General features: G+C 46.3%; 1 protein-coding gene across 12 annotated transcripts in view; it reads right to left on the bottom strand.

Annotated features, from left to right (window-relative positions):
- Nucleotides 1-23,579, bottom strand: part of Gtf2i (general transcription factor IIi) — a 75,790-nt gene that overhangs the window by 11,223 nt on the left and 40,988 nt on the right. For 7 of the 12 annotated variants that reach the window (XM_085682048.2, XM_085682052.2, XM_085682064.2 and 4 more), the window contains 10 exons: nucleotides 16,095-16,208; nucleotides 15,384-15,449; nucleotides 13,142-13,325; nucleotides 11,202-11,260; nucleotides 9,730-9,801; nucleotides 6,150-6,333; nucleotides 5,230-5,288; nucleotides 3,629-3,700; nucleotides 1,825-2,008; nucleotides 242-300 (listed from right to left, as the gene is read on the bottom strand). In XM_085682048.2, coding sequence (XP_085538174.1) covers nucleotides 242-300; nucleotides 1,825-2,008; nucleotides 3,629-3,700; nucleotides 5,230-5,288; nucleotides 6,150-6,333; nucleotides 9,730-9,801; nucleotides 11,202-11,260; nucleotides 13,142-13,325; nucleotides 15,384-15,449; nucleotides 16,095-16,208 — 1,053 coding nt within the window. Of the gene's footprint in view, nucleotides 1-241; nucleotides 301-1,824; nucleotides 2,009-3,628; nucleotides 3,701-5,229; nucleotides 5,289-6,149; nucleotides 6,334-9,729; nucleotides 9,802-11,201; nucleotides 11,261-13,141; nucleotides 13,326-15,383; nucleotides 15,450-16,094; nucleotides 16,209-21,762; nucleotides 21,826-23,579 lie in introns of all 12 variants that reach the window. The other 5 variants (XM_087903570.1, XM_085682038.2, XM_085682043.2 and 2 more) reach the window with 1 other exon arrangement.

The following is a 23,579-nucleotide window of genomic DNA, read 5'->3' as shown; positions in this document are numbered from 1 at the left end:
ACTGGCTGCTCTTCCAGAGGTCCCGAGTCCAATTCCCAGCAACCATATGGTGGCTCACAACCATCTGTAATGAGACCTGGTGCCTTCCCTGCCAGCAGTACATTGTATGCTTAATAAATAAATAAATCTTAAAAAAAAAAAGAAGGGATCCACTAAGTAAAACAGCTTAAAGCAAAGAAATAAACCAAAGCCCACGGTGACAAGGGACTGTGACTCAGGCGCCCCAGGGGCTGTCCCTCACCTTTCGTGTTGATCTTGCTAGCCATCCCGGGAGGCAGGTAGGACACAACCAGCTCAGGCCTACAAAGAACACACAGTGCGTCACTCACACCACAAACGCCAGAACTACTTCTAGAAAATAAAACACATATATTGGTGTTTTACGTGCATGCATGTCTAGTGCCCATGGAGGTCAGAAGAGGGTGTTGGATCCACAAGACTGGAGATAAGACGGTTATGAGCTGCCATGTGGGTTCTCGGGCAGTCAGTGCTATTAACTGGAGCCATGTGTGGTGGTCTGAAAAAGAACGGCTCCCATAGGCTCATATATTTGAATGCTTAGTCACCACAGAGGGGCCCCATTTGAGAAGAATTTGTTAGAGTCGGTGTGACTATGTTGGTCAAAGTGTGCCATTGAAGGGTGGAAACTGAGCTTTCAAAACCCATGCCAGGTCCAGTCTCTCTCTCAAAGCAAAACAAGAAGTTCTCTGTCTGTCTGTCTGTCTGTCTCTCTCTCTGTTTTGGGATCAGGATGGAGATCAGTTTCTTCTCCAGCACCATGCACGCTGCTATGCTCTCACTGCCAATGATAATGGAACGAGCCTCTGAAACTGTAAGCCAGCCCCCAACCACACGTTTCCTATTATAAAAACTGCCGTGGTCATGGTGTCTAAGACAGAAACTGTGGGTACTGATGTGACAAGCCTGACCACGCTTGCTGGTGCAATGTCAACTCAGGACTGGAAAAGCCACTGAATGCTTAATGGGTCACACGAGAAGACAGTACCGAGCGCAAGTTGAACTGTGAGGGCCCAGCTCAAGAGGTTTCAGAGGGGAAGAATATTGGTAAGTGTCCTAGAGATTGTTCTTGGGATGTCTAGGCAAAGAATATGGATACTTCTTGTCCTGTCCTAAAAATCTGCCTGAGGTGAAATTGAAGAGTTTTGAACAAATTATCAGCAGAAGAGATTTCCAGCCATCCTAGTATTGGCTGTGTCTTATTAGCAATCCCTCCTATGCAGATCCCTAATGAAAAGGAGCAAGCTGAACAAAGAGAACCACAAAATGTACAGCTTGAGGAGAAAAGGGGCACCAGGAAATGTAATGAAGCGAAGCCCTGCGCTCAAGGAGATGAGAAGTTTAAAGAAAAGCCTGGTGCTGAAGGGAAGAAAGGGAGCGCTGTCTTCAGGGCACGACTCCAGCGGCTAAGCTCCCAACTGGTGAAAAGGAATTAAAGAAAGGCTTAAGCAGCGAGGGAAACCATAAACAGAAGTTGATGATGAAAACGCAATCGGAGGAGCAGGCAAGCCCAGCCCCATCAAGCGGAACTTGGCAGCTTCAGTCACATGGTTCTGGCTTTATAGCCAAGAGTACAAGAAAGAGGTTTTGGAATCCCCCAATGAGGAGCTAGGACCTTGGCAGCAGAGCGCTTGCCAAATTGTTCAGGCCCTGGGTTTGATCCCAAGTTTAGCAAAGCTCTGTGTTCTGAACCTGCAGAGTAGCGGGAGGAGTCTCCACCCTCCCCCCCACAGGAGGTCTAGCCAAGAATGAAGGACTCACTGAGGCATAGCAAGGCAAATGGCTGCAGAGGCAAAGGCAGCTTACTTTTTAACGACAAACTTGATCTTATTGCTCCCACGAACAATCCTCTCCAGGCGTGGAATCCCAAACCAGGTGGGGCTTCGGAAGGGGATCCCCTCAGGCAGCCCTTCCACATACAGAAACTCTGGGTTTGATTCGAACACAGGATAGGGCACCTTCACTGCCTCTGTGAGGCCAAGAGCTTGAGCTGAAAGACAAAGAGAAGCCAACTCAGGAGCGCAGAAGTTTGCATCTAGGCTAACTTCCTGGCAATCCAACCCACAGATACTCACTATTAAGTAACTTAATATGATGATGAAGATAGTAATAATAATAATAATAATAATAGTAGTAGTAATATAAAAATGTCAGCTCTGGAAAGACAGTCAAGCAATTAAGAGCACTTGCTGCTCTTGTAGAGGACCCAGAATTCAGCCCCAGCACCCACACAGTGGCTCACAACCATGCACGGCTCCAGTTCCAGGCATCCGATGCCTTCTTCTGACCTCCACAGACATTAGGCACACATGCATACAGTAGACAAAACACCCATATACATAAAATTCAAAATATCTAGAATTTTAAAAATGAATTCAACTCTACCTTTGTTGTTGTTGTTTTTCCATATATAGTTTCCCTGTACAGCCCTGGTTGTCCTGGAACTCACTCTGTAGACCAGGCAGGCCTCAAACTCACAGAGATCCATCTGTTTCTGTCTCCCAAGTACTAGGCGCACTACCACTGTCTGGCCCATTTATACTTTTGAAAATCAGTATTTTTGATTAGTTTTTTAGGGCAGGTTTTTGTTATAGTGCAGGCTGGTCTCAAACTAATATTTATCCTCCTGCCTCAGCTTCTTAAGAGCCAGGACTATAGCATGAACTCCCATACCCAGAAAAACAAACAGTACTTTAAAAACAACTATTTTCTCAAAAAATAAATTCTACTTTATGTGTCTGTTTGTGCATCACAAACACGCCTGGTACCCAGGGAGGCCAGGAGTCAGTTCCCCTGGAACTGAAGTGGAAGGAGCAGGCCGTGGGCTGTCCTGAACCGGACACTCTGGAACAGCAGCAATGCTCGTCACCATCCAGTCTCCTCAGCTTACAAATAGCACTTTATTTGGGGACACACACATACAGGGTTTCCCTGTGCAGCCCTGGCTGTCCTGGAACTAGCTCTGTAGACCAGGCTGGCCTTGAACTCACAGAGTTCTGCCTCCCGAGTGCTGGGATTAAAGCCATGTGTCATCACAGCCCAGCCAACAAACATAACAGCCAGGTTATGAATCCAAATGGTCTCCATGTTCACGACAGAAGTCAGCTAAGGCCACTGAACATAACATGGGGTTGATGATATATGTGCTGTCCTATGGGCCCGAATCTTCCAGGAAAGCCGACCTACAGAGGCCAGGCCCAAGCTGAGGGCTCCAGAAGCACAGAGCAAAAGATCCACAGAAAGCAGATGTTACAGTGTAGCAGACCATGCTGACATTTTCTGTCACCCTTCCTTCTCCATGACTGACTGGACAAGCCACTGAAACCTGCACTGAGTCAGCCCGAGGAACCTGAAGCAAATGATGAAGGTCGTGTGTTCTCCAGGTGAGAAGCACAGTGGCTCTAAAGCCCCTCCCACCCATGACACAGGAGAAGACAGAAGCAGAGAGACATGAAATAATTCGAATGATTTAAGAAGTGAGCTGAGCAACAGAAGTAAATTAAGGCCAGCCCTCTTTCTGGCACCTTCATTCATTACATTCTGAACTAGAATTCATTCGGAACACGCCCACTGTCTGTAACCTAAGACGTAACCACTCTATCTCACTTACCAAACTTCAAATTAAAGATCTCTTCCACCTGCTTGCGAAGCTTGGTGATTCTGACATTCCAATCTTCTTTGACTGGAGAGAAGCAAAATCAAACGTCATCAATAATGCTGTTTACGGTATTGAGACAAATCCCACAGACTTAAGGACAGAAGTGACTGCCGCTGTGGAAGACTCTTCCAGGTGGGACAGGGCTGTTGCCATCACTGCTCTGGTCACTTCTCTACTGGGCTAGCCACAGAGGGTGCCGGGAGGTCCCACACTGAACTGTGGCTAACAGCGAGTGTGGCTAGCAGAGGTCCCATCACATAATGCTCATCTCTGAGAGTCTTACATATTCAGACAAGCATATGAGCACTCAGGAAAGTAAGGAAGAAGTATTGCTGAATGTCTGAGGCCATGTAGGATATACAGAGTCGCTCTCTCAAACCAAAAGCAAAGCATCTAACACACGTGAGCATGCCCAACAGGCTCTTGTGTCACACAGGATGCGGGAGACAGGCACAGAGGACAAACTCCTGGGGGAGGTAAACATATCTCCAACAGTCCTGCAATAGCCTATAAACATCAAAATATCAGCTAAGGAACTGTTTTGTTTGTTTGTTTTTTGAGACAGTGTTTCTCTGTGTAGCCCTGGCTGGAACTCACTCTGTAGACCAGTGTGGCCTTGAACTCACAGAGATCCGCCTGCCTCTGTCTCCTAAGTGTTGGAATTAAAGGCAAGTGTCACCCCTGCCCAGCATAAGAAACATCTTAATTGGTTACTGTGGTTCAGCTGCCAGGGTGCAATGTTGCCATGGTACGATGGCCTAAGGCTCTGGAGACAAGCGGACACCCATATCACTGCCTTCAAGGTAACAGGGAGCATCAGAGAAGACAGGTGTGGAAATGTAAGGGCTCGAGGGAGGGTTGGAGTGTTGGAGAACTCTTCAGGCATGGTTTGGCTTTTGCCACCTCAGAAACAGGTTCAATGCCACCCTAAGCTACAAAGTGAGCTCTAGGCTAGTCTGAGCAACTTAGAGAAAAAAGGAAAAAGAGTGTTAGGGACATTATTCAGTGGTAATGGGCCAAATACATGAGGCACTGGGCTCAGTTCCCACCAATATGGAAACAATTTTTTCAAAAATAAAATTATCGGGCTGGAGAGATGGCTCAGAGGTTAAGAGCATTGCCTGCTCTTCCAAAGGTCCTGAGTTCAATTCCCAGCAACCACATGGTGGCTCACAACCATCTGTAATGAGGCCTGGTGCCCTCTTCTGGACTGAAGAAAGAATACTGTATACATAATGAGCAAATAAATAAATATTTTAAAAAAATAAATAAATAAAAATAAAATTATCTAAATAAAAAGGAGCCAGGCGGTGGTAGCACATGCCTTTAATCCCAGTACTTGGGACGTAGAGGCAGGTGGATCTCTGTGAGGCCAGCCTGGTCTACAGAGTGAGTTTCAAAATAGCCAAGGCTACACAGAGAAACCCTGTCTCAACAAAACAAAAATAAATAATAAAAGGAAGGAAGGAAAGCTAGATGAATGGATGGACGGATGGATGAACGGATGGATGGACGGATGGGTAGATGGATGGGTGGGTTCTGGGGAACTATACCTGGAGTGTTTGTCCGTGGCTGAGTCACTTCAGTTGTACTGTGAGTCAAGAGTTCTGGCCTGTGAAAGTGTTAGTGAATTAGTGGTCAGAGTACTCAGGAGCAGTGTCAAGACTCCCACTCAGCTACACGGTGTCAATTCGTTTTTAGTATGGCCCATTCTACCTTCTTGTGCAGGGAAACTAACCATTTTGGTGACTATTCTGAAAAAAGCAAATTTCATAAAACCATAGCATTACGGGTCTCTGTAGAAATAAAGGTGTACCAGTCACTTTCTTTTCTAAACCAACTCAACCTGCCACCTCTTGTCCTACTGGAGCTGGATACCTGAGACACTGCTGTTCTATGTCCCCATTCAATCCTGACAAACACCCACGCACACTGCTGCAAATAACAAGGCAGAGGAAGCCCTGGGAAACGTCCCCGGGATTGAGTGACGGCGGCCTTCTGTGCCCGCTCCTTACACGCATCACCTCCTTTAGAACGCAGCCAGGACAAAGGACCACAGCAGACTCTGCTTCAGGACCTTTAAACACACACTATGGAGTCCCTTCCTCCCTCAGCCATCTGTGGTGGCACCCCGTTCCTCACACCAGCAGTGCAGCCACACCTGACCCCTTCCTGCCTCCACCGCCATCACTGCTATGGAAGATCCCTTCCCAGGCCACACAGCCCAGGGACAGGCTTGAAGTGTGCCCTCCCTGCATTCTAGATGCTCTCACGTCACTGTTCTGACACAAGGGTCAGGCTCACAAGACGGCTGCTCTTGGGACCATTCGGCACAGCTCAATACTGTACCAGAGAAACATCTGCTTAATCAGCTCATATAAATGAAATATTGCATACACAGTATACACAGAAAGGGCCACTCAGGAGGAAAGATCCATCTTCAAATGCCTGGGGAAAAATTTTTTTTTCTTACCTTTTGATAACAAATTTAATTCGATTGCCCACTTGGATGATTTTTTCCAGTCTTGGGATTCCATACCATGAGGGGCTTCGGAAAGGAATGTTTTCTGGAAGTCCTTCCACATAGAGGTCATTGGGATGGGCCTCAAATTTTTGGTATGGTACAGCCTTGGCTTCCGTGCTCCCCAAGGCCTCAGCTGCAGAAGATGAGAGCAAGGCAGGAAACTCAGGCTGAAGTCACGCACAGCTAACACCCCCAAGTGCCCAGCTTCAAATAGTATAACTAAAATACAAAACAAGCCAGCCATGGGTGTGAGCCTGTAATTCCGGCACTCAGGAGGCTGGGCTGGGGGACATGGAGTGCCAGGGTAGCCTGAGCCACAGAGAGAGAGACAGAGCGAGACCCAGTATGGGAGGGAGGGGGTTAAACCCATCTATTAATCTCTAGTCTGAAACTTCACCCAAACAGTTTTTGTGCACAGAACAGAGGTCAACACAGTGTGGTTCCTCAGGCTGCCGACCTGATCTCAGACAGGCTTGCTCTCAAACTGATAAGTCTAAAACTTTCCATGCAGGCTGGCTACCAGCACGCTCCAGAGACCCTCCTGTCTGCACCTCCTCACTGTGGAGACTACAAGGACATATACCACCACGTCCACCTTCTTTGACCGTGGGTTCGAGAGCTCAAACACCGGGCCTCATAGCTCAGAAGCAAGCACTGTAACAACTGAGCTCTCTCCCCAACCCAGCCTGCCTCAATCCTTCCTTTGTATTAGCAACACCAGAGCTGAAAGGCTCTCGTGTCAGACAAATCACAGGCAAGGTCGTCACCACCACACCAGTAAAGCGAATGTGTCCAAGAGGATCAGAAACCCGTGACAACTCAGATCCAATCCTGTCTTATTTGCTAGATAAGACAAAATTTAAACCTAATTTTAACAGGCTTTTTATGAAATAAAATCATGTTTGAATTGACAGCAGCTGAGAGAAAAAGGTGGAAGCTGGCTGTAGTGGCAAAGGCCTTTAATCTCAGCACTCACAGAGGCAGAGGGATTGCTCAGTCAGGGGCCAGCCTGGACTACATGGTGAGACCCTGTCTCAATAGAATAAAAAAACTGAAAGAAAAGGGCAAAAGTCAAGTCTGTGAGCTCTCCCTATCGTGACAGCTTCGTCCCCCACCTCACTTAGTCTGCAATGAGCCACACTTATGGACCAGGAAGTCCTGCCCATTGCCCGACAGCAACCAGTGCTTTCAAGATGGGCTAGGTCCCCTCCCCATCCGAGCTGTCTACACAGTCCGCAGGAGGGAACAGGAAGGTACCAGTCACAGGCAGTGGACGCTGGTGAGAGTGGAGCAAGCTCCTGAGGGGTTTCAGGGAGGTCACGCTCCTCCAGCCGCAGAAACATTAGAAAGGGCACCAGAGGCTGCCAATTTCTCAGCAGCTCCCAACAGCCACCTATCCAGATCCACCAAAAATGCTATCCACAAAGCCCAAAGTTCCCTTTGGATGGTGGGGTCTGGGAATAAAACTCTGGGTTTCATGTCCACTAAGCAAGCAATGTACCAACTGAACCACATCGTCAACCCTCTTGATATTTTCTCTCTTTAAAAGTTTTTAAAATTGAGAGCTGGACAGACGGCTAAGCAGTTAAGAGCAGTGGTTGCTCTTCCAGAGGACCTCAGTTCAATTTCCAGCACCCACATGGCAGATCATAACTTCCTGTAATCCAGTGTCAGGAGATCCGACACCTTTACAAAGACATACATGCAGGCAAACACACACACACATGACAAAGTTTTCTAAAATTATAATACTGGGGCTCAAAGCCATGGCCTGAGGCACACCAAGCAAGCACCTTAAAAAAAGCCACATCCCAGCCCAAGTCTGTTTCCTCAACTGTGCTTGGCAAAGCCCAGCCATCTCCCACCGGCCACTTCTCCTTTCCCTTCCTCTTCCCTCTTTCCTTCGCCACTTTTTGGGGAAAGTCCACAACAGCCAACACCAGCAATACTCTCAGGGTGCAAGACACTCAGAACCACATGTCTGTCCCACACACAAACCACGATGACATAATGGTGGCATGCATAACAATAAACAATGGCCATCACTTGATCTCAGCTGCTAAATGTCCAGCAAGGCACTGGCTGGACACGAAGGAAGGATTCTTTGCTGTTCCCTAACTGATTTACACCCAGATGGGAAGGAAGGTATTACTGAGGCCTGACTCATTGTGGACTGTAATGCTAGTTTGTTATGTTTTAACAAATAAAGCTTGCCTGAAGATCAGAGTGCAGAGCTAAGCCACTACAGGCCAGGCAGTGCTGGCACACATCTTTAATCAATCCCAGGACTTGGAAGTCAGAGGAAGAAAGAATCTCTGTTAGTTCAAGGCCACCCTAGGCTACACTAGACTGAATCTGTCTAAAAGAGAAACAGAGCTCACACACTTGGATCACGTCTTTAATTCCAGCACTAGGGAGGAGGAGACAGGAGTGATATGGCTGGGTACAAAGAGGAATATAAGGCAGGAGGAGACAGGAAGGCAGTGCAGTCTGAGGAGAGGATCGCCCTGTCAGTCTGAGCATTGGGAGATGTAAAAGAACTCTCTAGTGGCTGGTCACTATGTTTCTCTGATCTTCAGCAATAACTCCTGTATCTGACTCTGGGTTTTTATTATTAAGACCAACTAGAATTCATGCTACAGTGGACAGCCAGGGAAACTGACATGTTTGGGAAGCCTCAACCTCTGATTTGTCAGTAGATGGTATTTCTTTACCACCCAGTCACTACCCCAGTGTAGTGGAAAAGGGAATTTCTGCGGTGAGCCCACAAGTGTTATACAGTAAATGTACAGCTGACAGACTTATTGGACTAATCCATGGGATGTGGATATGTACACATCCACTTGGAGTAACCCGTTTTTGCAGAGCTATGGGTACACATGTCCTTTGGATAAGTCACTGTCGGTTCTGTAGAAATCTTGTGAAATCATGGCATTTCCCCCTTCTATTATCCCAGCAGTGTAGAAGCCTGACTTTTCCTGTAAGGGGAACCGGATACCTCCCCCGACACCATGAAGCCATGGAATGAAAAGGATTCGCTCAGTCAAGCCTTTGTCCTCATAGCCAAAATCTACATAAAGCAAGTTCCCCACAAACTTTCTTTGTTAACACCTCGCTGGTAAGAAAGGAGCCTCACACAGGAGGTACTCTGTCTGCTCTAACAGCAGACTCCGGAAGGTGTCAGCTACTGGTCTGCTCTAAACTAGTTACTAATATTCTGTATTTACCCTTCACCTCGGTTTCAACTAACATAAGATCATAACCCAGGAAATTAACTGTTTAGACAGGAAAAAGGCCTGAGTCACTAAAACTAACTTCAGAGAGAAAAGTTTTCACCTGGGCACCCTGCTGGAGTCATATTAGATGGCTCACAACTGTCCTTAACTCCAGCTCTAGGAGATCTAATGCCCTCTGCTGGATTCTGCTGGATTCTGCAGGCACCTCCCCCCGCCCCCAGTCACACAAATTCACATGTATAATTTCTTAAAAGTTACTCTGTAATGTTTGGTGTGGGGAAAAACATACTTACCAAATTTCTTGCAGAAAAGCTGGTCTACCATCTTCCTCAGTTTGGTGATCCGTGCATACCACTCTTCCTTCACTAGGAGGGAAAAGAGCAAGGTCTCTCAGTCGTGAGAACACCCTAAGTTATTTCTCTCCCTGTCTTTGACAGAAGTTTTCTCTAAAACTTTGAGAAATACTTACTAATCATCATGGGGCAACTCTCACTCCATCCAGAGGAACACAAGACAAAGTATGACCTCTTTCCTTCAAAATCACATGACAGTATCTATGGCTCCATGTTCTAAAAAGATAATCTATGTCCTGAATTGGACAGGATTGATGACTCATTAACCAACTGACAAATACAGACTTTACAATATACTTTTAGCAAATTTATTTCTGAGACAATATCTCAGTAGCCCTAGCTGGCCTGGAACTCATCAAGTAGGCCAGCCTGTTCTAATCCCAAGTACTGGGATTAAAAGCATGACCCACCATGCCAGGGAGAACACATCTGTGCAGGTCTGCTCAGAAATGCAGTATGTCTGTCTGTGTGTCACAGTTTTTGTTGACCTGACATAAAACTAGACATACCCAGAAAGAGGGAAGAGGGAACCTTTTGTTCGGGTTTCTCTGTGTAGTACTTGCTATCCTGGACTCACTCTGTAGACCAGGCTGGCCTCAAATTCACAGAGATCCTCTTGCCTATGCCTCCCATGCTGGGATTAAAGTCCCCCTCCCCAGGTGAAAGAGGGAATCTTTTTGATTTTTGTTTTTAATTTTTCGGGACAGGGGTTCTATGTGTAACAATCTGGCTGTCCTGGAACTCACTCTGTAGACCAGGCTGGCTGTGAACTCACACAGAGATCTGCCAGCCTCTGCCTCCTGAGTGTTGGGATTAAAGGCATGCGCCACCACCACTGGCCCATGGGGGAATTTTAATTGAAGAATATTTCCACCAGACTGGCCTATGGGACTCTGTGGGGCATTCTCTTGACTGCTGATTGATGTGGGAGTCCAGCCCACTGCGGGTGGTACTATATCCCTGGCAGAGTGGGCCTAGGCTGTGTAAGGGGTAGCTGAGCAAGCCAAGAGAAGCAATCCAGTAAGCAGCATTCCTCCACGGGCTCTGCTCCAGTTCCTGCCTCTAGCTGCCTGCTTTGAGCTCCTACCTTTGCTTCCCTTGTGATGGACTGTAAGCCAAATAACCCTCTCCTTGCCAAGTTGCTGTTGGTCAGTGTTTCTAACAGCAACAGAGATGTTTTAGAACTCCAGCATTAGGTCCCATTCTACCCAACTGCCTGTGGTTATAAGTAAACAGAACAAGTGTTACTCTTCTATGGGGTACTTGGGTTCTGGGATGCATGCTCTGTAACAACTCATGGTTGCAAGCCAAAGGCCTATTTCTTTACCGCAACCTCCAGAGGAGGCCACCCTGCCCTGAGTGCTCACAGTCCCACGCACACTGCTGGGACTACCTGGAGGCTTGACACTCACCTCCAGATGCTGGCTTATCCAGCTGTAAGTCTTCCCGTGTAGAGTTCAGAAGCTCGTGTCTAAAAGGAAAGAACCAATGGTGAGAACTTGCCAGGCCAGATCCAGCAAGGAGGCAAACAGAACACACACATAGCACCCAGACGTCGGGACTGACTGCACTGGGGCACAGCTCGACCTAACTTCACAGGGCTCTACAGCACAGTTAAGTGCGAACTATCTCAGGAGATGCTTCGTGGGGCCTCTGCGCTCACAGTAAAAGAGGTACCTTGCTATGGATAGTTTAAAATTTTACAGTAACTGAGCCCTATAACTTTATATTATATTGAAAAATATGTTCTCCCACACATCTATAAACTTTTTTTAAGTTTTGCATATATTTAACATTTGTATGTGCAGGGCAAGAGACATGCTGTATTTTTCTGAACAATCAAACAACCCGTAAAACCCCGAAACCCTAATTCGCACAGCCCTCCTGTGTGAGCCAGGGCAGTGGTGGAGAGCAGGGACCTGTGAACTATGACCTCTCTCTCACCCTGCCCAGTACTGTAGGAAGTGACCCTGACCTGTGACCTCTCTCTCTCACCCCGCCCAGTACTGTAGAAAGCAAAGACTTTTTTCAATCTTATAAAACAATTGTCATAAACTTTTACTATTTCATTTTTCTCAAGTTTTTTGAAACAAGGTCTCTATGTAGTCCTTGCTGTCCTGAAACTCACTATGAAGACCAGAAAGGCTTCAAACTCACAGAGCTCCTCCTGCCTCTGCCTCCTGAACGGTGAAACTACAGGCCTACGCTACAGAACCATGACTTTCTTTCCATGTCTTGGCACTTTCGGACCTTCTTAGACTGGCAGTCTTCCGGCTCTCTCATTGTAAATGCATGTCTGCTACTGTATTTTAGTTTCCTAATCTACATTCCAGCCTCACCTTCAAAGTATGCAAACTGTTTCAAGGATATAGGTTTCCTCCATCTTTCTTTGCTTCTGTCACTTTAAACTTTAGTGGGGGGTCACAAGATGACCTAAGTATGCACTGCTGAGCATGACATCCTGAGGGTGATCATGAAAACAAACTCCTAATGTTCTCTGACCTCACGTGCATGTGCACGCACAAGCAGGCACAGATACAGAAAAGTGAATGTAGAAATCCAGCACTGTACGGGTGGCTGACGTTTAGGAGTGGTACACTAGGAGCACCTCCGTTGGCCGTCGTGCTAGCTCAGCAGACAGCGAAGGAAGCCATCCTCACGACTTCTCTCGTTCCTGTGAAGGATGTCCAATATTCTACCTCCTTTTCCTGTTCACTCTTCCTTCCAGCTTTGCTCATGTTAATTTTCACTCTTATGCTCACATGTATGCATTCGCTTTTCCAGACTTAAAGGCAACACACAGACGTTATGGCTCTTCCTCACTGAAATAGTGAGAGAAGGTGATCTGACTGCCTGACTGCAGGCCTACCGAGTGGGCAGGAGCTCACGACTCAGAGCCAAGCCCAGTCTGACCGGAACACGCTTGTACGCACATATTACAAGGGGGAAGACAGGCTGCTGGGCAGACAGCTCAGTAAAGCACTTTCCCCACAAGCCAGAGGACCAGAGCTCAGATCCTCAGCACTCAACAAATGTCCTGAGAGAGCAGAGACATAATCCCTGCGGTGATACAGGCTAGACAGACAGCTGAATCGGGAACCCTGGGTTTGACTGAGAAAGACCTGTCTCAAAAGAATAAGGTGGAAGAGCGATCCACCATGTTAACCTCAAGGCCCACAGACACACACATTCATACACACAAACACAGGAAAAGGGAAGAGTGGAACATAAAAAGACACACGATCATTCAAGCTTTTATATACAGCCTGTGATTAATGAGTATTTGCCAGCATTAAAAAAAAAAGCATCAACTGAAACAGATAAGAGCCCCATACAAGCACATGTGTCTTACTTCTTAATCACAAAGCGGATCCTCTCCTTGGCCAGCAATATCCTCTCAAGGCGAGGAATGCCGTATGTCGATGGCCTTCTAAAAGGAATCCCTTCGGGAAGCCCTTCTACATAAAGATCTTCAACATGGGACTGGAAAAGAGGGTATGGGATCGTCACCGGACCTTTGGCTTTTATAGCTTGAGCTTTAGGATGAAAAGAGAAAGGGACCATCATTACAAGACAAGGCTCTGAGCAAACCCCAGACAGAATGACAACCGAATATGCAATGTTTTGTCTTCAGAATTTGCTTAAGCCAAAACCACAGTGATTAGTGTGTATGTTATAAATGGAACTGTCGAGATTTTAGAACATAAACACTCATTATTTATGACTAAACCTCTAAAAGATTTTCTCTTAAAAAACGGGATGGAAGACATTTTTGATGTGCATAATTTATGATAACAGCCATTTATTTACCTGGTGGTAAAATGATGCAACAATTATAGAAGTGTCCACAGCCTGTGGCTGGGCACCAAATAAACTGTCGGCTGGTGCATGTGCACTGCGTACATGTGCCCCCAATAAACACTGGCATTTGCATTAAAGTTTCAGGTATATCATCCATGTCAGTGGTTGAGCTGGACACAAAGCATGAACTCACTAATCTCCCAAATTCCAAGTCTACAGAACACAGCGAGAATTCCTCCTTCTCAGCCAATTACCAGCCAAGTTGCTATCAATTCATAAAACATAAAGATTGTTGTGATAATTTCATAGCAGTTGGCACACATTTATTTTCTTATCTAGAAAAGAATCTTAGTGGGCATGGTTGTGATTCCACAACTCAGGAGCAAAGGGATCTCGGACTTCTACGCCTGCTCTACATGGTGAGATCTTGTCTCAAGCAAACAAAGCAATTCAAAAGATTACATTCTCAACAGAGGCCTTAATTTACATGGCTGGGGAGCACATACTAAGCTACTCTAGCTCAGAATGGTGCTAGGGAAAACATGGAAACACAAAGAGCAAACATGAACCATCCACCAGCCGGCATCCTGCAAGGAGCAGGCTGTCTTACCAGATCTTCAGGGCACACCTGCAGTTCTCATACCTACTCTGAAGAGGAGGGCAGGAGCATGAAGACATGGCATCCTGGCCTAGCCGTGACCTGTCTGCTGTACCTCACTGCTTCTACATGGACTGTGTCCATGTCTCCTGCTTTGAAATGGGTGAATTAAAAGCACAAACTAAACTGGACAGTGGTGGTGCACTCCTTTAATCTCAGTGCTTGGGAGGCAGAGGCAGGTGGATCTCTGTGAGTTTGACACCAGCCTGGTATACAGAGTTCCAGGACAGGTTTCAAAAACTGTCTCAAAAAACAAAAACAAAACCAAAACCAGTAACAAAAAAAAACCCACCCACAAACTAAGACCTAAACACAAGGTGGGAAGAACATGAAGGAAACCATAAGGAAAATATACCATGTTTAGCAAATAATGATTTTGAAGTTCTAGGGCTTCCTTACAGTCCCCAGTCCTAGTTAAGAAACACATGTTGGGGGCTGAAGACATGGCCCAGTGGTTAAGAGCATTCACTGCTCTGGCAGAGGCTCAGTTCCCAGTACACACAGCTCACAACCATCTCCGCACAAGGCACATGGGGGGAGAGAACATACATGCACTCAAAACACCGAAAAAGCAAGTATAAAAATAAATAAATCTTTAAAAAAAAAAGTTTCTGGGCAGTGGTAGTGCACACTTTTAATCCCAGCACCCAGGATGCAGAGGCAGGCGGATCTCTGCCTTCGAGGCCAGTCTGGTCTACAGAACATCTTCTAGGAGAGCCAGAGCTACACAGAGAAGCCCTGTCTTGGGGGGAAAAGAAGTTTTCAAGAGCCAAGATCAACAAATGTAAATCTGTGAGTATGTATCTGACAGGCATGGAGGTACACGCCTTTAATCCCACCACTCTGGAGGTAGAGGGAGGTGGATCTCTGTGAATTGGCTGCCAAGCTGGCCTTCATAGGAAATTCTGACAATCAGGGCTACAGAGTAAGACTCTGCCTTAAAAAAAAAAAAAAAAAAAAAAAAAGAAGTGGTTTTGTGTGTGTGTGTGTGTGTGTGTGTGTACTTTGCCTCCACTTAATGGTAATCTGGAAACTGAGGTTGCTAATATGTCCTCAGAAGAGACGGATGTGTGAGGTAGGCACAGCTCCCGGCTGACCCGAGCAATGGGTTGAGCGGGCAACTCCGCAGACATACCGTATTTTCTCTCGAACAGCTCCTCAACCTGCTTCCGCAGGTCAGTGATGCGCGCGTTCCATTTCTCTGAAAATGAGAGGAAGCTACTTTCAGTACCGGGGACAGCTTGGCACTGGGTGCTCGCAGCAGCAGACACCAGACAACCGGCCCGACAGCCGTCTCAGTCTGGATTTTCCCTGACTTTCAAGGGTCTTTCCTTTTCCTGTGCTTCCTAGGAGCAGTTGGAGGCCGAGGGGCATTTGAAACTTATTTTTAGGACAGTTTACAGACTGCCTTTGTAACTTTTAAACTTCTTAAAGATATACGCTCAAAAAAGACCAGTTCAATTAAGCACTGCAAAACAGCAGCAAAGGGAGAGGCCTGCACGGGTACTCTGGGCACCTCCTGAAGCATGTCAGCTGTGGAGAAGCACGGCTTTATAGGGAGACGACTGCTACTTCCATATGACGCTGAAAACACTCAACAAACTCACATCCACTGGCAACTGGAGGGACAATGAAAAGCAGGTGGGAAACAGAGCAAAACTGGGCACCAGGAGGGCCTAAGTTCATAAACGAAGGGCTTAGTGCTTTGAAGGATCATGGGGCGCCCAGTGGCCAACTCAGTGCCATCAACACCGGTTGCTTACAGGCTTCACATACATCACAGGCTCCACCACCTCCTACATCACAGCTGCCACTGCCCCCCTCTTACCCTCTTCCCAGCACTTACCAAAGTTGAACTCCCTCACTTTGCGCTTGCCGGCATTGGCAGGCTCTGGGACCGGTGGAGGCGGGGGCGGCTCACTGCTCTTTGGCCTCTTGGTGGGCGGGGAATAATCGTCATCTTGAGAAAGAAAACCCTCGTTACTGTGGGAGTCAGCTGAAGAGACAGTGTGGTGGAGAGGACAGCTCTGGGCACTCGGGAGCACTGTCCAATGACCACAGCTGCCCCACCTGCAGCCAGCTGCTCATCCCTATGATCACTTCCCCTTCTCTAAAAGCCTCCACGACCACAGTGTGATCGATTTAAGTGTTCTGAGAGAAACAGGTTTTAATGGAGGCAGCTATTCTCACTACTAAGAATACAAGTGTGTTATCAGAAAGAAGAACCCCGAATGGAAGCTCACAAACAAACCCAGTGGCCTCAAACAGGTTGGGGGGGGGGGGCGTGTGGCAACTATGTCTTCCGGGGCAGTCCATAGCATTGGGTTCACCCACTAAAGCACACACCAGCCTTCTGTGGTTGCTGTTACTTGAGACAGGATCCTCCTGCCTCAGCTTCTTAGAGCACCACCATGCTGGCTCTGTAAATAGTCTCAATAGCACAGTTTCCAGAAGGAAACAAACAGAGACGGTGACTCCCTCCACACCCATGTATAAATACACAGCAGGATGGGAGTATGGTGTACACACAGGTCAGCACACTTGTGAAGCTCATGCTTATTTCAATGGCATGGAGGGGACCCCCAAGTAAAATCCATCTCTCAGTGCACCTGACACTAAAGTCAAGGACACCTGGCCCAAGGAAAAATAGCACTATCACCTTCTGGCCCACAGTCAGGACCTATGCTGTCAGCTCCAACACCATCAGCTAATGGAGCTCACAGAATCTGTATTTAAAGACAGTGCAGGCTGTCAAGTGTGGTGGTGCACACCTGTAATCCCAGCACTCAGGAGGCAGAGGCAGGTAGATCTCTGTGAGTTCAAGTCTAGCCTGTTCTACACAGTGAGACCCTGTCTCAGAAAGGAAAAAAGAAAAGTATGAATAGGAAGATCAGAAATTCAAGGTCATCCTCAGCTAAACATCAAGTTCAAGGCTAGCCTGAAATACAAGTAACCCTATCTCAAAAATCAATCAATCAATAAGTAAGGATAGAATAGAAATAAATACTACTTAAGGACAACAGCTATCACAAACAACATTCAAATAACAAAATATTATTAAGATAATTTAAGATATAATAAAGTCAATCAGGTTGAAGCCAAGTGTGGTGCCACAAGCCTGGAATCTCAGCGTCTGAGAGACAGAAGTTGTGAAGGTGAAAGCAGTCTTCCAAAAACAGGGAGGAAAGCCAGGTGTTATGGCACATACTTGTAATTCCAGCACAAAACAGAACAGAAGCTCAAGGTAGGTTATACAGTGAGCTCCAGGACAGCCAGGGTTACATAGAGAGTAACCTTAAAAAAAGAAAAGAAAAAACAAAAACACCTCACTTAGTCATTTCAGAACTAATTCTACTGATCTCAAGATCTATTGATACATGTTTTATGAAGCTAATCCTAGTTGAATATGAAGATAAAAAGGTCGAGGAGAGTGTTTAATATGATTAACTCTAACAAAAAATGCAAACTCTTTAAAAGACAATCACATTTGACTCCCCTGTAGTAACTGCGTACACAGCCTGGTCAGGGACTGCTAGAGGGTGTGCTTGGTTCCTCTTTCCCTCTGGATCCGACCCGCACCTCGGGATCTCACAGTGCTTCCCAACTGGTTAGGCAGAAGCCGGTAAAAGCACTATAAACGCTGGCCTGTCAAGTGCCTACAGACTCAACCGCAGCCCTAAGGGCTTGCTTCTACCCGCCCTCCGTCAGATAGCCTGCAGCCTCGAGGTGAAGGTGTGAGCTGTTCTACGGCACTGCAGGCACGGAAGGCTCTTCCGCTTGTGGGATGACTACATGAGACAGACACTATTGCAGACTTCGATTATAGGCAGCAGCCAATCCCCTCAGCATTAACTTCACACACAAAAAGGCCATCTCTGGAACAGGACACCTGCCTACTGTCAATGACAACACAGCTCTAAATGACACTGTCCAAACCCACACAGCTCTCATTTGTTTACGGTCAACTGGCTGCTCAGCTTGGGCTAGCGATGAAGACCCCACTCGTGCTGAGACATACAGACACCGTGGGAAGGAAAATGGCTACTCTATTGAAGCAGAGTAACAGCTGTCAGAGTGTGTCGCTCACTCAGCTCTGCAGCGATGCGTGTCGCGGTGCACAGAGTGGCCAGATGGACCAAAAGCACGCAGAAATATTTGTATGGCCTTAAAAACACAGTAACAGAAAAAAATAGTTCAAAATAGTACATCCATGAAAACACTACATGAATCAGACAACAAACTTACTTTAAAGCAACTTCAAGCAAAGGGAAATCAAGTCAGGGTCAGAAAATGGGTTGCAGCATACCAGTGTGGGGAGAGGACTCGGGTCTGGGAGCAGCACCCTAAAAAAGGCTCTTTACTAGCCAACGAGAACTCTCACAAAAGCAAGCTACAGCATACCGAGCTCCGCCCTCCCCACGCACCTCCACACTCAATCTTCCTCCCTCAGTGTCCTGAGTGACCCCACACACCCTACATCATCTCTGCCTATGCCAAAGGAAACAACATGGTTGAGGCTGAGGCCTATACAGTCAGACTGCTCCAAAGCTTCCCAAACACAGCTCACTTCTGTCCACTGGGACCTGTTAGCGGCTGCCTCTTGCCGCAGAGGAATCACCACAAACAAGAGCCCAGAAACAAGAGTGCAGACACAGGAAGCGTCAAGCTCAAACACTATAAAATATGACCACATTTCTGTAGTTGTTTTGGTTTTTCCACACAGTGTTTCTCTGTGTTGACCTGGCTATACCGGAACTTCCTCTGTAGACCAGACAGGTCTCAAACTCAGATCTGCCTGCTGGGATTAAGAATTGTGCGCCACCACTGCCCAACAAGTATTTCTTTTCCTTATTCTTTTTTCCCCCTATAAACTCCTTGGAAAAGGTAGAACGACACAATAGGGGACAACAGCCGCCCACAGGCAACAGGGGTTTTTACTTTTCTTGACCCTTTCTTCAGAGTAGAAACATATCCCTAAAGGAAACCAGTCACGCTTTTTCTTTATTTTTTAAAAAAGACTTATTATTTTATGTGTATGAATGTTGGCCTACACAAATGTATGTGCACCATATGCAGGCCTGGTGCCCTTGGAGTCCAGAAGAGGACACTGGAGCCCTGGACCTGAAGTTCTGGAAGATTGTCAGCAACATACAAGTTGTCTGCAGGAGCAGTAAGGACTCCTCACTGCTGAGACATCTCTGGAGCCCCATGCTTCTTCTTTGAAAGTGGTTTCATTAATGATAGGCAGGGATTTCTCACATCATTAACCATAACACACAGTAGGGACCTTTCCCCAGCCTTTCTGTTTGCTTGTGTGCTTTTGGTGCTATAAAACTGATTTCACCTTGTAAATAATCAACACAATCATTATACCAACTTGGTGCCAGGTGTGGTGGCACACACCTTTAATCCCAGCACTCAGGAGGCAGAGGCCATTGGATCTATGTGAGTTTGAAGCCAGCATGGTCTTCTGGTCTATATATTAATTTTTAGGTCATCCAAGGCTACACAGAGAGACTTTGTCTCAAAACAAACAAACAAAAACCCAAAACCCAGCTTGGTTCTTCCATCTAGTCCAAAAGCACCTACTTTTCTTAGTTCTATATAAAGAACAAAGTTGATTATCTCATTTACATGCTTATAATTTTCTAGGAGTTAATTAGTGATTTTTTAATTAAAAAATTATAGTTTGGGGCTGTAATGATGGCTCAGCAGTTAAGAGCACTGGCTGCTCTTCCAGAGGACCCGGGATCAATTCCCGGCACCCACATGACAGCTCACGACTGTCTGTAACTCCAGATCAAAGTGATCTGACTCCCTCAGACAGACATAAATGCAGACAAAGCACCAACACACAATAATAAAAATAACTTTTTAAAATTTATAATTTACTTATTTTTTCATTTATTGTATGTGCTTGGGGAGAGGTGCAGGGTGTGGAGAGCAGGAGGTGGGTCCTGGGGAGTGAACGGAGGTCATCAGGCTTGGTGACAGTGCCTTTACCAGCTGAGCCACCTCACCAGTTCTTAATAGGTTTTTAACTAAAGGTGACAAAATTTCAATTCTTTAATTAAACACAAAGAATTCAAAGAAGCTTTCAGGTTAATAAAATTATGTGATGAGGAAGACAAATCTATGCATTAATCTACTGAAACTGAAACATGGAGTATGAAAAGATTTCTTCTATCACGTAAAAGCCATTAAACCAGTGTACATCTTCAATACAATGGAGACACAATAGGACAGGTCACGGAGAGAGACAGAGAGAGGGAGACAGAGCACACCCAAGCTCCCAAACCAAGAAAGGTTATGCTGTGGTTAGGGGAAAAAAAAAAAAAAAAAAAAAAAAAGAGCTGCTAACTGTGTGGTGCTGGGGAGGTGGGGGCACAGGCTAGGTGACAAAAGCTTGCATCATAATGCACCTATATAAATTTGCAAAAACAGATATCCACACACACATGTGTATATAAAAGATTTGTCAGCAATGTCCTGCCACTGTCCCCTGACGAAGGGGCAGGTCGGGAAGACTTTAGCCCCTTGCTTCCAGTGCTGTACAAGAAGGCACAACACTGAGGGGCACTCACAGAGGAGTATTGGAGACAAGCAGATTAAAGGGAAGGGAAGCCTGGATGGCAGTACACGCCATTAATCCCAGCACTGGGGAACAAGCAGGCGGATCTCTGAGAATTCAAGATCAGCCTGGTCTACAAAGTCATTCCAGGACAGCAAGGCCTCATAGTGAGACCCTACTCTAGAAAAAAAAAAAAGTTTTAAAAAAATATTGAAGGCACATGCCTTTAACCTCAGCACGCAGGAAGCAGAGGCAGACAGATCTGAGTACAAGGTTGCCTAGTATACACAGTAAGCAGGTTCCAGGCCAACCAGGGATACAATACACAGTGAGACCCCACCTCAAAACCAAAAATATAATAAAATAAATTAGTAAGTATTAAGGTAACTAAGCTAATGGAAATTATTTTAAATTTTATTTGCAACCATTGCTTCCAAACATTTTCAGAAGACAAATAAGTGGTATTGGGGGAGAGACTTGCTTTAAAATTTACTGACTCACCCAATATGATGGCATATGCCTATAGTCTTAGCTACTTGGGAAACTGAGGCAGGAGCTGAAATATTTGAGGCTCGGGCAGCTTTCTCCTTCCCTCTACTGATTGAGATACTAGGACCTCCAGCTTTTCTTAAATTTCTTCTACCGTAACCCAAAAGGTCCTAGGATCTGCCTCTGTGTGTGGTCTAGGTTTGGATGTCTTTCCCCTCACCCTCCTCAATGACTGCTGACAGGAAGCAGTCTGGTCTACCTCCAGGCCAAGCCTCATTCACACAGCTTAAATCTGTCACCCAGTACTCCCAGAGCAACTGGGGAGTCCTGCTGGGGCGTGGGCTGCTCTGTCCCCAGCTTCTTTCAGAATGGATGAGATGCAAACTCAGTGTGACCGTGACACAGATGCTCATGACCAGAAGGGAACTCTTGGATCAAGGCTGGAATAACTAACCTTCAATGGTCACCTCAACTTCAGGGTCCTCACTTGTTTCTGAAGGGACATGGTGAGTAGAATCTTGAAAAAAATATAAAATTCTAAAATGACATTCATTATTCAGCATGTTCCGTGTATTCCAACACTTACTGTCTGGTGCTCCCAAATAAGTCTACAATAAAATGCAACTGGCGTTTGATTTCATTTCATGTTCATTAAAAGTATTTGACCCTTGATTATAACTAGGGATAAAAGAAAACAAAATGTAGAAAACCGCCAGAAAATGTTAAGATAATACCAAGTTACCTGCATCAGTGGACCAAGAGCCCCATGCTCTTGGAGGAATGTGGTTACAGCAAGCTCACAACTGTTTCCTTGCTATAGCCAGAAGATGCCAGCTAAAAACCTGCTTCCTAGAGGGGACACTAAGGCCTCTCTCCTTCCAGGAAGCCTACAAGTGGTTGACACTGTTAAATCAAACCACAACCAACTTTTTGCAAAGGAGACCTTCATATCAGAGAGTGCCCGCCGGTGACAAGGACATGCGAGACTGACTGGGATTTGGGTTACCACACAGAGCGTAGGTATGCAGGAAATGTTAGTGCTGGAAGCGCAGGGAGCTTTCATCCTGCACAGGCTGACAGGTTAACTGATTTGCCAAAGATGATGTCTGCTGTTAGCACACGAATAAAGAACAGAACCCAAGCGTGCTCAGCTGTTAGCACAGCAACAGGAGCTCCCTCAGAAACGAGTCTCCGGAGACCTAGCATGTGTTGACAGACTTGGGAAACCGGGAAGCAGTCTAGGTGCTGGAGGAACCATGCAGATCCTGTGCAGAGGCCTGTTGTTAGCAGGACCACCCACCCCAACGTGAGACCTGCAACAGAGGACAGCAGATCACCCCCGCAAGCCCAAAAGGGTGCTTACCACACAGTCACATGTGAAGAACATCTAAGTTAGCACAAGTATTTCTGTTTTTCTATTTTGAGACAGGGTCTCACTATGTAGCCCAGGCTGGCCTGGAACTCACCATGTAGCCCAGGCTAGCCTCAAACTCATGGGTGATACTCCTGCCTCAGCCTCCCAAGTGTTGGGATAACAGGCGTGCGCTACCACACCCAGCTAGAGATGAACATTTCTGAGAGAAATGGATTCCTATAGAAAGCCTACTTCTGCCGCTGAGTGTGCATAGATCAGCCCATGTTTTTGCTAGGATCACCCTACACTAGCCAGTAAAAGGTCAAATCCGTGATTTCTTAAATAAAATGGGACAACAGACACAAGGAATGCCCATTCAGGATAAAGTACCCTGTGTTCTCCAAACAGCAGTTAATGAGGAAGACTGACTCCGAAACCAGAGACAAGGCCCTACAAGCCCTTCAGGAACCACTCCCACCACTCCGCAGGAGGCTCTCTGCAGGCTGGGCAGTTGGCCCTTCACACTCCTCAACCTTCCCTGGGAGAACTCAGTGGCCAGCTGAGTGGCAGCCATTCCTGGGGCAGCTGTGGGTGTTAACGGTGAGAAGACAGAAAACTTCTCAGTCACAAAGTTATCTGTTGCTCTATGAATAAACTGGGGATGATAAAATGTTTTAAAATTAAGTAGAATGCATCTAGGAACTACTTTAATTCTAAAATTTTGAAAAATAATAAATCAAATAAAATAAAACATGAGAGTTTTTTTTCTCCTCAATGTCCTTTCAACAAGGCAGGAGAAAGCTAAAATGAAACAGAACAACCCACTTATTTGGCACCGCCACGGGCATCACTAACCATGACTGCCAGGCCCAGTGCCTGTTAGCACAGTGCAAGCCGGCACATGCCTCCTCTCTAAA

The sequence above is a fragment of the Myodes glareolus genome, chromosome 2, assembly GCF_982192425.1.
Source record: "Myodes glareolus chromosome 2, mMyoGla1.1, whole genome shotgun sequence".
Classification (NCBI taxonomy): Eukaryota; Metazoa; Chordata; class Mammalia; order Rodentia; family Cricetidae; genus Myodes; species Myodes glareolus.
Note: the sequence above shows the minus strand (reverse complement) of the source record. Positions and strands in the feature narration are given on the sequence as shown.